The sequence below is a fragment of the Electrona antarctica genome (genome assembly GCF_951216825.1).
Source record: "Electrona antarctica genome assembly, chromosome: 8".
Taxonomy (NCBI): domain Eukaryota; kingdom Metazoa; phylum Chordata; class Actinopteri; order Myctophiformes; family Myctophidae; genus Electrona; species Electrona antarctica.
The window spans coordinates 12200680-12213622 of NC_136789.1; the positions used below are offsets into that span (position 1 = coordinate 12200680).

The 12943-nt window shown below is 41.4% G+C and overlaps 1 protein-coding gene and 1 long non-coding RNA gene across 3 annotated transcripts in view; one reads left to right on the top strand and one right to left on the bottom strand.

The window, feature by feature from the left end:
• Positions 1–12943, bottom strand: part of doc2b (double C2-like domains, beta) — a gene marked incomplete at its 5' end in the record, with an annotated part of 137570 nt that overhangs the window by 9934 nt on the left and 114693 nt on the right. The window contains one exon of the mRNA XM_079508659.1: positions 12074–12200. Coding sequence (XP_079364785.1) covers positions 12074–12200 — 127 coding nt within the window. The remainder of the gene's footprint in view (positions 1–12073; positions 12201–12943) is intronic.
• Positions 680–12943, top strand: part of LOC306928495 — a 134528-nt gene continuing 122264 nt past the window's right edge. For both annotated transcript variants that reach the window (XR_013790700.1, XR_013790701.1), the window contains exons 1-4: positions 680–972; positions 1366–1406; positions 3248–3304; positions 8972–9071. This is a non-coding gene — a long non-coding RNA (uncharacterized lncRNA). The remainder of the gene's footprint in view (positions 973–1365; positions 1407–3247; positions 3305–8971; positions 9072–12943) is intronic.

Here is a 12943-nt window from a genome sequence, read left to right on the forward strand (position 1 = left end):
ACTGCAATATACAGTAGAAGTAGCCTACTCTGTTACAAGTAACTTTTAATTAAAATTGTACTTGGGTAAAAGTACTAAAAAGTACTGAATTCTAAGGCTGAGCTCACACCTTTCATGCAATTCTCTGCTCGTTGGATGCTCGTTGGATGCTCGTTGGGTAGTGTCATGGCCGCCCAATGTATTTCCAATGGAGGTCACATGGTTTGACCCAACATTGTGTTGTGTGAGGGGGAGGGGCGCAGTCGTGCGCCCCTCCCCCTCACACAACACAATGTTGGGTCAAACCATGTGACCTCCATTGGAAATACATTGGGCGGCCATGACACTACCCAACGAGCACCCAACGAGCACCAGAATTGCATGAAAGGTGTGAGCTCAGCCTAAGGTCTGCACTGTGCAACATCATTGGATACTATTACTACTGCTGGAAAAGACACCAACAAACTGGCAACCTCAATCCTCACCAGCACTGGCTGCAACATTGTTGAATGCTACTGCTGGAAAATACACCAAACTGGCAACCTCGATGTTGTGTATAATGAGGGAATGTGATTCACGTGCGCTCTGGCGCTCTGAAGTCTGAATGATTTGGTTCACAGAAGGTCAATGTGTAATGCGCACAATTACGCAGGCAGCGGCAGGCGTAAGTTGTGTAATGTTGAAAAATACATCTGTGACACCAAAACAAAAAAGAAACAGAGAAGGTAGCCAAAGTAGGTACAGCAGAGCTAGTATAGCTGTAGAGTAGAGCTATTCTCAGGTCAGATAAAGCCTAAGGGTAGCCTCGGACCGGTACAGTCCCAGGCTTTTCGTTCGCATACGGCGGGAAAAGGTTTTCTCATGACGTGAATACTGTGTTTTGTTATTAAACTATAGCTAGGCTACTTTAGCTCTCAGGAACGTAGTAGACCACACCGGCATAGACGGACCACACGACCAACACAGGGTGCTGACAATGTTGGTGATTAGTTGGTAAGTAGGATATCAAATTAAATAATAGACCCATATCAGTATCAGACAGATATGTTAATGAGAACGTACAAGCTAAAAGTTAAAATTACATAGTAATTGTGTCAGTTTAATTTGTTCATACTGCAGTGGTGTCAAATAATTTCCATTTCCATATATGCTTAAGTACAATTTTGTGGCCAAATCCACCATTATTGTTTAGGGCTAAAGACAAATCCTTCAGCAACAATAAATTATGGTCAAGTTAAACTTTACTTTATTTGCAGACACTATAAACAAGACACAACAAACAAAATAAAACATAGAGATAGCCTATCACAATCAGGCTATTTTCACTCCATACAGCATATCAATTCAAAAACAAGACACCCAAATTGACTTTTTCCATGTTCCCAGGACCCCAGCCACGTAAAGGAACCGGAGAGAAGAGCATACAGGTATTTCTGGCAACTTTTGTTTATACCGAGCTAACTCGCTTGGTGCGAGCCCTTCAAAGTAGTCAACTGACAAACGGTAAAGTTGATAAAACAACAGTTTAATGAAACTAACGACGAAAACTAAAAGGTTACTTTAGTAACCATGGTTCTATAAGTGAGTGAAACACTTCGCTCTATGGGAGGCTTTCCTGAAAGCCAAGGTCGCAGACTTCTATTAATATACTCCGGCGGGCTCCTTTGTCGAAACGGTTCCTCTTGTTGTAGAAATTCATCCTGTCACAAGAAGAACAGAGGCCCGTACCTCCGACTGCTTAGAGCCACTTGTTGACTTTGGACGCCTCACCTGGAAGAGCGCTCAATGTTAAACCCCAGATGCACAGGGTTTCCTCGTGCTAAATGCACGGGCCCGCCGCCCGCCTGCAGTTCCAGCTCTGACCACTAGGTCTCGCAGCTTCGACGTTGGCAAGCCTTTCTGGGGGCTTGGTTTCAACTGACTGTTTAGCCCTATTTCAAAATGGCGCAGACCACGTCCTGATTAAACACGTGAAGCATGTGTAGGCAGAATAATTATATTATAAAACATACATTAACCACTTTAGCTCGATTTTATACTTGGGCTATTTGAAAATAGTGTGAGCTTGTAGATGTGCTATTTTCAAATGTTTTAGTACTTTACTTTTGGATTTATAATCTATATTTTGATGCCAGCACTTCTTCCGCTACAGATTCTGTGTGTCGCCATGGACAGCTCCTGGCTTTATGCTGGCACACGGAAGCCCCTGATGCAGAAAGTGTTTTTTTTGCGTTAAATAAGTGATAAATAGCTCTATATTCTGATAGTACTGCTATGCTAAACAGAAAAGACTATTCTCAGGTTGGTATTGAGACTTGTGATTTGACACTTTAATAAAATTGAATATAATTGGTATACCAATTGTATGCAATCAGGATGCAGAATATAAACACGTGAAATTGGAAGTGATGACACAAAGACATGAGCAGACAAAATTGAAACTGGAACACTATGCATTTTAAGCTGAGTACTTGCTCCTGATTGGATGAAATTGGCAACCCACCTGCAAATGTGTTTTCTGTTCATTTAAGAGATGGAGCGACAAGCAACGATTACTAAGTGAATGTAGAGCTTTACCTTTTAACAAAAAAAACGAAACCTTTTAGTTTTAACCCAAAAATATCACTTACCATACCTTCATGTTACCCATCAAAATGTCTTGTGAGGGTCCATTGTTATATCAGGTACAGGCCTAGGCTACATCATATTCTTTGTAGTCCTTTAACTTTACCAAACCATACTTGGTTGACCAGTTTCCCTCAGGGCTCTATAGTCTAGTATATACAAGTGACTTTTCTGTTTTCACTTTACACTTCACTGAAAATAGATTGTGAGCTTGTAGATATTTGGCAGCGGTGGCCGAACGGATAGCGGCGCGGTCTTGATACCGGAAGGTTCCTAGTTCGAATCAGCCGTCCGACACGTTAAAATTACCACCGCTGAAGTGCCCTTGAACAAGGCATTGAACCACTACGATGAAATGTGTTCTATGAGCAGGGCCTGGCTGGAAACAAGTTCTTGAGCTTAGCCCAGATACCCTGGGTAAATATAGATTTCATTTCATTTCATTTCATATGTTATTTTCTGCAAAAGCTTTCCACAGAATATGCATACTGTGGTTTACATTAAAGGTCCACAATAAATTGTCAATACAAATTATGAATCAATCAATTGTAAGAGCTTCCATGTGTTGCCATGTAATACATTGCAAACACAATGTATAAAATCACAAGAATTGTCTATTTTATAACATCCTCTATTTCCATAGTCACAATCAGCTGATACCGGGGACACGATGATCATGCTGTTGGTAAAGACAATGCTGGTAAGTGTTGGCCAGTTAACATCTCTGTTTTACTTCTGTTTTTTGCTGTTTACAAAAAGGGTCTCTTAAACATTTTTGCTTGGGACCCCCAAAAACCCACTGTAATGCAGGCCCTGCAATGACTAATATCACAGAAGGACTGATATTCATAATCCATGCAAATCTGGAAATAAACAAAAAATAAGTGATTTCAGTTATTTGGATTCTGGAGATGCCAGCATTTCCTCTATTTAAGCATAAGCGAATAAGCCAAATAACCTATTCTACAAGCTCTCAATGCGTCTGCGACACATTGAGAGCTTGCAGAATAGGCTACTTTTGTTTATTTTAAGATTAGAGCATTTCATGTGGTCGAACTAGCATTATTTGCAGAAAAGTCTTCCATAAAACCCTAATCGTCTCGGATATTTCATATAAAAGCAAACATTAAAGCCTCAGTCTGTGATTTCTTCACATGATTGGCAGTATGTAACGGCAGGAACAATATCACTAAAACATCATAATTGAATTCACATATTGTGTTAATTGTTTAGGAAACGCAACTAGTAGTGTGGGGGCACACTGTTTGAGTCGTGAGACTCAATTTGATTAAATCCATGGGAGAGGTAATGAGTTCCTCTGAGCAATCTGGCAAGATGTCCTAGTTGGGAGAAACCAGAGCCAATAATGTCTATTCCATGTTAGCAGATCAGCAGACAATTTGGCTGCTAATGCAAAGTGCTATAGGGTTAGAAATTAGTGTAAAGCTTTTTTGCCCCTAAATTGATTTTCAGGGGACTAAAATTATATAATGGGTTAGGGTCACTAAAATGATATAATGATACAGATTGTTAAACATCCTTTCAACTAAGGGCAAGACAGGGGCTACTGTAGATCAGAGACAGTTGCTAGGGAAAACACGTTTACGGACATGCACCAGGTGGTCAGAGCATAGTGGCATCCCTGCAAACAAAATTATTAATCACATACAGCCCAAGGCCCAAGAGTTTGTTGTGAGCAATCTGACAAGCAGTCCGAGTTGGGAGAAACCAGAGCCAATAAAGTGTATTCCATATTAGCAGATCAAACCAAACTATATAAATAAAGTTTAATTTGATTGAATGTAAAAGTCACATCACACAAAGATTTGGAGGCCCCCCTGTAGTAACTCAGAGGACTCCCTAGGGGGTCCCGGACCCCCTGTTGAAGTTGAAGTCTCACTTTGAATAGTGAGCTCTGATTGGTAAATGGTAAATTTATATAGCGCTTTACAGAGATTGTGCATTACATTCACCCATTCACACACACATTTACACACCGATGCCGGAGAAAACCATGCAAGTCACCAACCTGCACAATTAGGGGTTCAGAGTCTTGCTCAAGGACACTTCGACACCAACTCTGGGGGAGCCCGGGTTCAAACTGGGAACCTTGCGGTTCCCATCCGGTCACTCTACCCCTGAGCCACAACTTTGTGGTGAGTGAAATGTAATTCAAACTGAGGCGTGCCCTGTGGCAAATTCATCTCGTTTCCACGCTAGAAGAACCCATAATAAGTGATTAATTATCTCTAGGTAAATGGCTGCTACTGGAGAGCTAACATTGTTTGGCAGAATTCAGGGCAGCTAACATTCTGCATCTCTGGAGACCTGCCTCAAAAACATATAGCCATGCACATTGCTCTCTCTTACAATTTAAATATGAAAGCTTGGCTGCAATGACCAATTACCATCTAAGCTTTCTTCATTCACCTGAATGGTGTCCTAATTAGTTGTTTGCTACTACTACTTTGTTTAGGGATGTGTTACTGTTCAGCAATAAAAATGCAATGCATTCCATGTACATGACAGTATCAGCATATACACACAGCGCATTACCCCAAAGTCAGCATACTTTGCATGTGCACACCCCCGGCTGTATGGACTACTTTAGTAGCAACTAGAAAAAGTGCCCCTTGGGGCACAGGTCTCCACCAGGCCAGGTCAGGTTGTGGCTTCCTGGTGGCGCTATATAAGCCAATGTGAAAAGGGTAACATTTCTTCTTACACCTTTGATGGCAATTGGATGATTTGAGGCATTTTGTTCCGAAAATGTGTTTAGCAAAAATCCACCTGTTGGTGGCGCTATAACAGGCCAATGTGAAAAGGGTAGGATATATTCCTCAGCCTGTAGGAAAGTCTGTGAAAGATTTCACGGATGCTGCGTTCTTGATTTGAGGCTTTTTGTTCAAAACGGGCCAATCCTGCAAACTTTGAAAGCCAATGTTAGCCATGCAATTAGGATGGAATATGAAATATTGGACAGTTCCGCCTTGAGCACATGACTATAGAGATACTGTGTAACGATTTGTAGGGATGGATGGAGGAGTAAGTGGTGCTATAAAAGGGCGTTCTAGAAAACTTGGGTCAGAGGTTGCCGGAGATTACCGGTAGCTGTACACGGACGCAAGCACGCACGCATGCACGCACAGACGGACGGATGTAATGCAAAACATACACTCTCCCCATGCCTTATTCGGCCTGGTGGAGACAATAAATTGTAATAATTATAGAACAAGGTACTGTATTTCTGTTTCATAATGTAACATTTTCTTATGTGGATGAAGTTGAAGTGTACTTGCTGATGGTGTGTGGGGTTTTGGATGAGTCAACAACAGATTTCCATTTTCTATCGCAGCTAAAATCTTGCTTACTTGACATTTATTCAACGATGCTTGCACTCCCCACCCTTAAACACATCATACTCACTTAATCCCTGCTTATGTTGGACTAAAATTGCAATACATTATTCTTGTTTTGCCTGTGTTTGTATAATATATATATATATATATATATATATATATATATATGGCTTGTGCATTTTATTCCTATTTAAAAACCACACAATTCTGTTATAGCTAAATAAATATTTTTAGATGAAGCCCTGCATGGTCATCAAAAGTCTGTTGGAGCAAGCAATGGAGAAATATTGGTTCACTGATCAGAGCCCCACTCCGCCCCTTCCCCACAGCGGAAGAAACTGACGTCACTATATTGAGAGCAACGCCCCTCTGCACTGTAGTTCACTCGTTCCCCCAGCCGTAGCGAACGAAAATAAAAGCCTGGGTAACGAGGCTAGACACATACAGATCTGCAGCACCTAGTCTCGGACCTTCTTCAGGCAAATCTCGCTGATTAAAGGAAGCATCATTATGTACAAAAGGCAGGGTCAACAGTCACATACAATTCATTAGTGGCAATAGGCACACACAGTGAACTTCTATAATACATCACAGGAAGTCATTTGACCTCAATCAGAAATCGATCAGGGGAATAGCCAACCTATAATTACAACATCTCATCAGTAATTGTTCACCCTTAGAGGTGAGAGGTTGTAATGTGTGTGTATACAGTAGGATTCACATTGCTCAACCCATTAAGACCTGAGGCCGATTCTACAATGTCTTCTCAACAGTTTTCTCAAACCTTTTCAACATTATGTTAGTTTGGCCATGGACCCCCATCTAAAAATATTTTGTGCCGGGGACCCCCAGAAGCAAAGGTTTGAGTTAAAATGTTTGCTTTAATATACAGTATATATATTCAAATATTTCAAAAATAGCAGATCTACCAGCTCATCGTGCTGCAATATTTTTGAATAGCCAAAAGTTTAGGTTTTTGTTGATTCAGAATAGCCTCTCTTATATCTACCGTATATAGTAGCTTCCCTTTCGGTAGGCAACGCTCGCTTGTGCTGTGGTCCGTCAATGGAATGTTTCTCCCCCTTCCATTATAAGCGCGATCTTTGACTGCGTTTTTCTCTGAATTGAGCCTCAGATTGAGGTGATTGAACAGAACGTCGCTGTTAGGAGCTCGTTAAAAAATCGCTGCAACCTCGCAGTTAAAATATTAACGATTCTGATGAGTTTAAAGTTACGATGGTCACATTAGCTTTAGGCAATTTTGCTTCCTGTTTTTTGGGAAGTGAATTTTGGGGATTTCAACATAAAACACCCCGTTGCATCAGTTCAACAGAGTCTGAGTTGGTGATATACATACTGAATCAATATTGGCAGTCAAAGAGATGGGTTACGCAGAAGATCATCATTGCCTCCTCTGTTGGGCCGGACAACTTTTTCTGTGGTATGGTTAGCTGCACAAGTAATTATTATCCTTCTACCCTAATGGATAATAATGGATAATCCACGCAACTGTCATATTTACTGTACAAATATTACTATTGTATATTGTTATTGCGCAACATTTCGCTGTGATGCAATTACAGTACAGTATGGTAAGGCACAGCACAGTACAGCACAGTATGGAACAGTACAGTAGCATACAGTACAGTACGCTACAGTATGGGACAGTATTGTACAGTACAGTATTGTACAGTACCGTATAGTACAGTATGGCACAGTTCAGTATGATACAGTACGGTCTAGTATGCTACAATACGGTACAGTACGGTACAGTACAGTACAGTACAGTACAGTGGAGTACAGTGGAGCAAAGTACAGTGGAGCACAGTACAGTGGAGTACAGTACAGTACAGTGGAATACAGTACAGTACAGTACAGTACAGTGGAGCACAGTAGAGTACAGTACAGTACAGTGGAATACAGTACAGTGGAGTACAGTGGGGTACAATACAGTGGAATACAGTACAGTAGAGTACAGTGGAGTACAGTACAGTGGAGTACAGTACAGCGGCGTACAGTAGAGTACAGTAGAGTACAGTAGAGTAGAGTAGAGAGCAGAACAGGGGAGTACAGTACAGTGGAGTACAGTACAGTGGAGCACAGTACAGTGGAGCACAGCACAGTACAGTGGAGTACAGCACAGTACAGTGGAGTACAGCACAGTACAGTACAGTGGAGTACAGTACAGAACAGTACAGTAGAGAAGAGAGCAGAACAGAGTACAGCACAGTGGAGTACATGTAGTACAGTGCAGTAGAGTACAGTAGAGTACAGTGCAGTAGAGTACAGTGGAGTACAGCACAGTACAGTAGTGGAGTACAGCACAGTGCAGTACAGTACTAAGTACAGTGGAGTATAGTACAGCACAGTGGAGTATAGTACAGTACAAGACAGGACAGGACAGTACAGGACAGTACAGGACAGTGCAGAGGACTACAGTACAGTACAGAGGAGTACAGTATACTATTCCCGATAGGTTGCCACATTTACGACATCCAAGCAACTTGGTATATAGAAACATTGCCACTTTCCAAGCAACTGGATATATGAAAACATCATGGGTTGCCATGTTTGCTTTTCCAAGTAAAAAAAACAAACAAAAAAACAGTATCGAGTATCGCCCTCCCGCTATTGCCTTCTTCCCATTTGCGACGTGTGGCGCTAGGATGAAATTCTAGTACTTTTAATAGTGAACTTTACCCTGTATGTTGGTGGCTAAATCAAAGGTAGTTTTAGATGTGTTGGTGCACTGCATACCACTGAAAGAGTTCCCATTTGGTAGGGGAATTAAGTGTCTGACTCTGTCGCAGTGTTCTGGAACTGAACGCCAGTGTTGGACCAAATTATCTGTCCAAATATAAAATAAAACAAAGGAGAATCTTAAAATATAGGTGCCAATTCAGGACCTGGAATCATATTGTGCCAATGTTTCTTAACATATTCACTTGATCTGCGAAATATGAGAATATGTGGTGATACGTACGGAATGTCTTTCTCCTTTTCTTTAGTAAATCATTACAAGACAAGCCCTGCTCCCCAGGCCCATGGCAGGCTGCGGGTCATACAGTATGCCACCGGGCCATGAGAAGACCAGGGCTCCCACTAATGGTGAGTTATGACAAAATATACATGTTTCTAAATGGTTATCTGCCTGTGTATAATCGGTATATCATATATGACATAGCAATATTATTATGAGACTTCTGCATATTCCAAGAGCTGTGATGTCGAATAGCAAAATTGTGCATCGTCCGTACCGACCGCGTGGGCCTACATGTCATATGTTGTAGTGTGGCTCGCCTCTTTGCATTGGCCTGCCCATGTGTATTCCTGTGTTGTTGTAGTAGAAGCCGGTTTATCCATAGAGTTAGGGTTAGGTTTAAGGGTTTCGAGTAAGTCAATGACTGATTTACTCAGATTACTATTAAACTGAGAATTGAAACTTTAGTTATTTTGAGATGCAGATTTATTTCCGATTGAGGTCAAATTACTTCATGTGTGATCTACTCAGGAGTTCACTCTGAGCCAATTGCCAGTAATGAAGTGTAGGTGATGAGTGGTCACTTGTTGACCTTGCTTGTTGTACATAATGGCGTTGGTTCCATTTGCCAGCATATCTGAAGAAGGTCCTTGACTGAATGTTGCCTATTAAATTGTTAGTGAAGGCAGTGAGACGTCCCTGATTCCCCAGGAGATAAACACCTAAAAAGTTTAACAGTTTTATATCTCTAGTTTAATTATTTTGTTTTTTATGTTTAACACCAAGAAATCCCATTGAGATTAAAAATCTCCTTTTAAAAGACCTTATTACACATAATGATGACTCCATTCTTTGTGTTAATGGTAACTGGATGACTGGGTAAAATCTGCCAGTACATTCAGGGCTATTGTTAGGACTGGGCCTGGCCTTTTCTATTCCTTGAGCCTGAATTGTTTCCTTCATAGACTAATGAATGGCTGTCTTACCAAAGTTTTACCAAAGTACAGTAATATATTTGTTATAGATCAAGATTCTGTGCTATACAATATACATTGCTCTTCATTCTAGACCATACATGTCAAACTCAAGGCCCGGGGGCCAAATCAGGCCTGTGAGTGAATTATCTTTGGCCCGCGGGATGATATTTAATTAGTATTAGAACTGGCCCTCTGGTATATTGCACGGACCACCATAATACTACAAGTCCCACAATGCACTGCGAGTGCATTGGCACATATCACATGGACCAGCATGCAGCCATGTGTAACAGAACATGTTAATAATGCACCTTAAGGCAAAGGCACTAGTTTCCATCCTTTTGTCCTCTGAGCCCCAGTTACATCTGAGAAGAGCTGAGCCACAGTTAGCCCCATATGTGCCCTCAGTCCCTACGCCATTCTGTAGCTCCGAGATGAGGTCACACACATCCACTGCGTTGCAGAAACGGAAAGGAATGTTGCTTACCCTTTTCTGCACATCGTATCCATTTTCTGTTGTTGTCCGGAACTAAATTAAAATTAGTTTAGCTCATTCTCGGACCTTTGCTTTTTGGATACGATGTGCAGAAAAGGGTAAGCAACGTGTGCCGGTTCTGAAACGCAGTGGAATGGTACAGTAACTCGGAGCTACACTCCATTACTCCATATATATAAATGCTACATTGTTAAGTAGTGGCACTGTATGATGATCAGATACAGTCCTCTATGGCGGTCAGACTGAATTAGACAATGGTTTGAGTGCACTCTCAGTCACCATCTAAATATGATTCTCAACATAGTTTCAGGTTTAGTAAGTGCTGAAGTATTAACTACTACCGTCCAATAACCTATAATGATATTCCTAGGGTAGGTTTCCTTCAAAACCTAGCTGTCAGAACTATTTTATGTGCTCCCCAGGACAGCAAATCTAGAATTTACATACGCTTACATACGCCCCTGTTGTATGTAAGCGGCCCTGGCTACGTCACCCCTCATTCGGAACTTTTCTTGTGCTTAGAGAACAGAAGGGCGTTCCACGAAAGGTATTTCGTTCAATTGATTTATACAACCGTGGTTACTAAAGTAACCTTTAACGTTGTATTAAATAGAAATTTCACGACCATAAACACCTTTTGTTTATGGGACTTGATGAACTCCCGTGACCTGAACCTTTCCAGTGGGTCCCAGGTAAACTTTTGGGAGGGGTTGAGGGACCCCTTCGGGTCCAGAACCCAGTCCTTGTGGAGAACAGGAGGCAGTGCTATACTGTCCTGATGTTCTAGGGAGCCAGCAGACCCCAATACCGCGTGCGCTACCGAAGGCGCTGCCACATCTAGGTTATAGTATTTATACATAATAATAAATCAGCAGCATCAAAGAGCTCATCCACACCAAAAAGGTTGAACGGATCCTTTGGTACAAAACAAAAGAACAACTTGTGGACTGCCTTATAAAAAAGGGGGCTTCTCCTCTTCAGTTACTGAAGGCCCTTAGTGAAGGACAGTGGCAACTTACTGAAAGTACTTAGGATTGTACTGTGTAGGAGGATGCTAAACGCACACCAGTCTTATTAGTGGTGCCAGCTCACAAACCAACGTTTCATACCCTGAAGAAGGCAGTTGTACTGCCGAAACGTTGGTTTTTACTCTGCATCCTAATAAATAATCGGCTCTTTGGCTATCAGTGTGTGCAGCCACTCTTTTGTCTTTTTAAGACTTAACTCTTAAGTACTTAGGATTGTGACATTGAAAGGACATTGTCTGTAACAAAAGGGAACATAGAAAGGACATTGCCTTTAACAAAGAAAAAAATGGAAAGGAAAAAAACGTCACAATCTGTACGTTGCTGTATGTTGCTGTACGTTGCTGTACATTTTTTGTTGTTGTTTTGTTTGTTTTAATTATTGAGACAGTGAGTTTGTTAAGTCAATGTAATTCCCTATTGACTATTTCCAGTGTGTGATGTGTGTGATGTGATGCACTGTGACTTTAAGGGGAGACCGGGAGAAAGAAACCGGATGTTGTGACACTGTGTGTCAGTTGTGCAGTTGGGAATGGCGGAGTGCCGACAATAAAGTTGTGTTGAGAAACTACAGTTGTTTTATTCCAGTAACAGAAAGGAATAATACTGATGCTGGCATGCAGCACACTTACAGGTAGCTGTTTCTCCAGGCAGTTGTAGAAGTTCTTTGTTTGGTTGGGTTTGAGCTTCTTGAGGGGAATTCGTGTTTCCCCAATGAACTCATTGTGGCGAAATTTGTCTTCATCACACACCGAAATCCTGAAAGGGACGGTACACAAGACAGAATATGTTAATGTGCAGAAGGCCAGATTAAGGTTTTGTATGAACAGCAGTACACAAGAACCATTCTTCAACCCTAAATTGCAGAAAAAGATACCATGATAGCTAGAAATTATTGGCAACACACACAGTACTGAGTGCCACTGAGTGCAGCTATTCGTGGCATGAGCTGAGTCAATGACAATTCTATCTTTGCGTGCTCCTCAGAGCGCAGGTCTTTGCCAGGCCGGGTTCAGTTGCCTACCCACTGTACCCAGGGCTGTGTCAGTCATGGGGTGCAGCCGTCAGGACATGAGGAAGCTGTGGGGGGAAATAGAATTTGTACGACAGACTGTGCTACTTTTCTTTTCGGATGTGCACTTTTTAAAGGGCCCTCAACGTGCAATTCCATTTTGGGGATACCGGTAATTGGATGCATTCATGATATAATGGCATTAATTTTCCAGCGAAAAACCAATCGTAGCCAATTGGAATGGAATATGAACATCTTGATCACATCTTGATCACATTACTCCAAAGTGTGTACTGATTTACGTGAGTTTTGGACAAAAGCTAGAATTCATTTTCATTCAGCAACCTGATGAAAATAAAATTAGTAGTAGCAAAAAATAAAAAGTGTGCATGGCTATATGAGATGTTGCATTATGATCAAAGCCATGGAGTTTTCGTATTTCATACGACCTATGGTTGAAGAGTTATATGCCAAAATGTGAAGCGGCGTC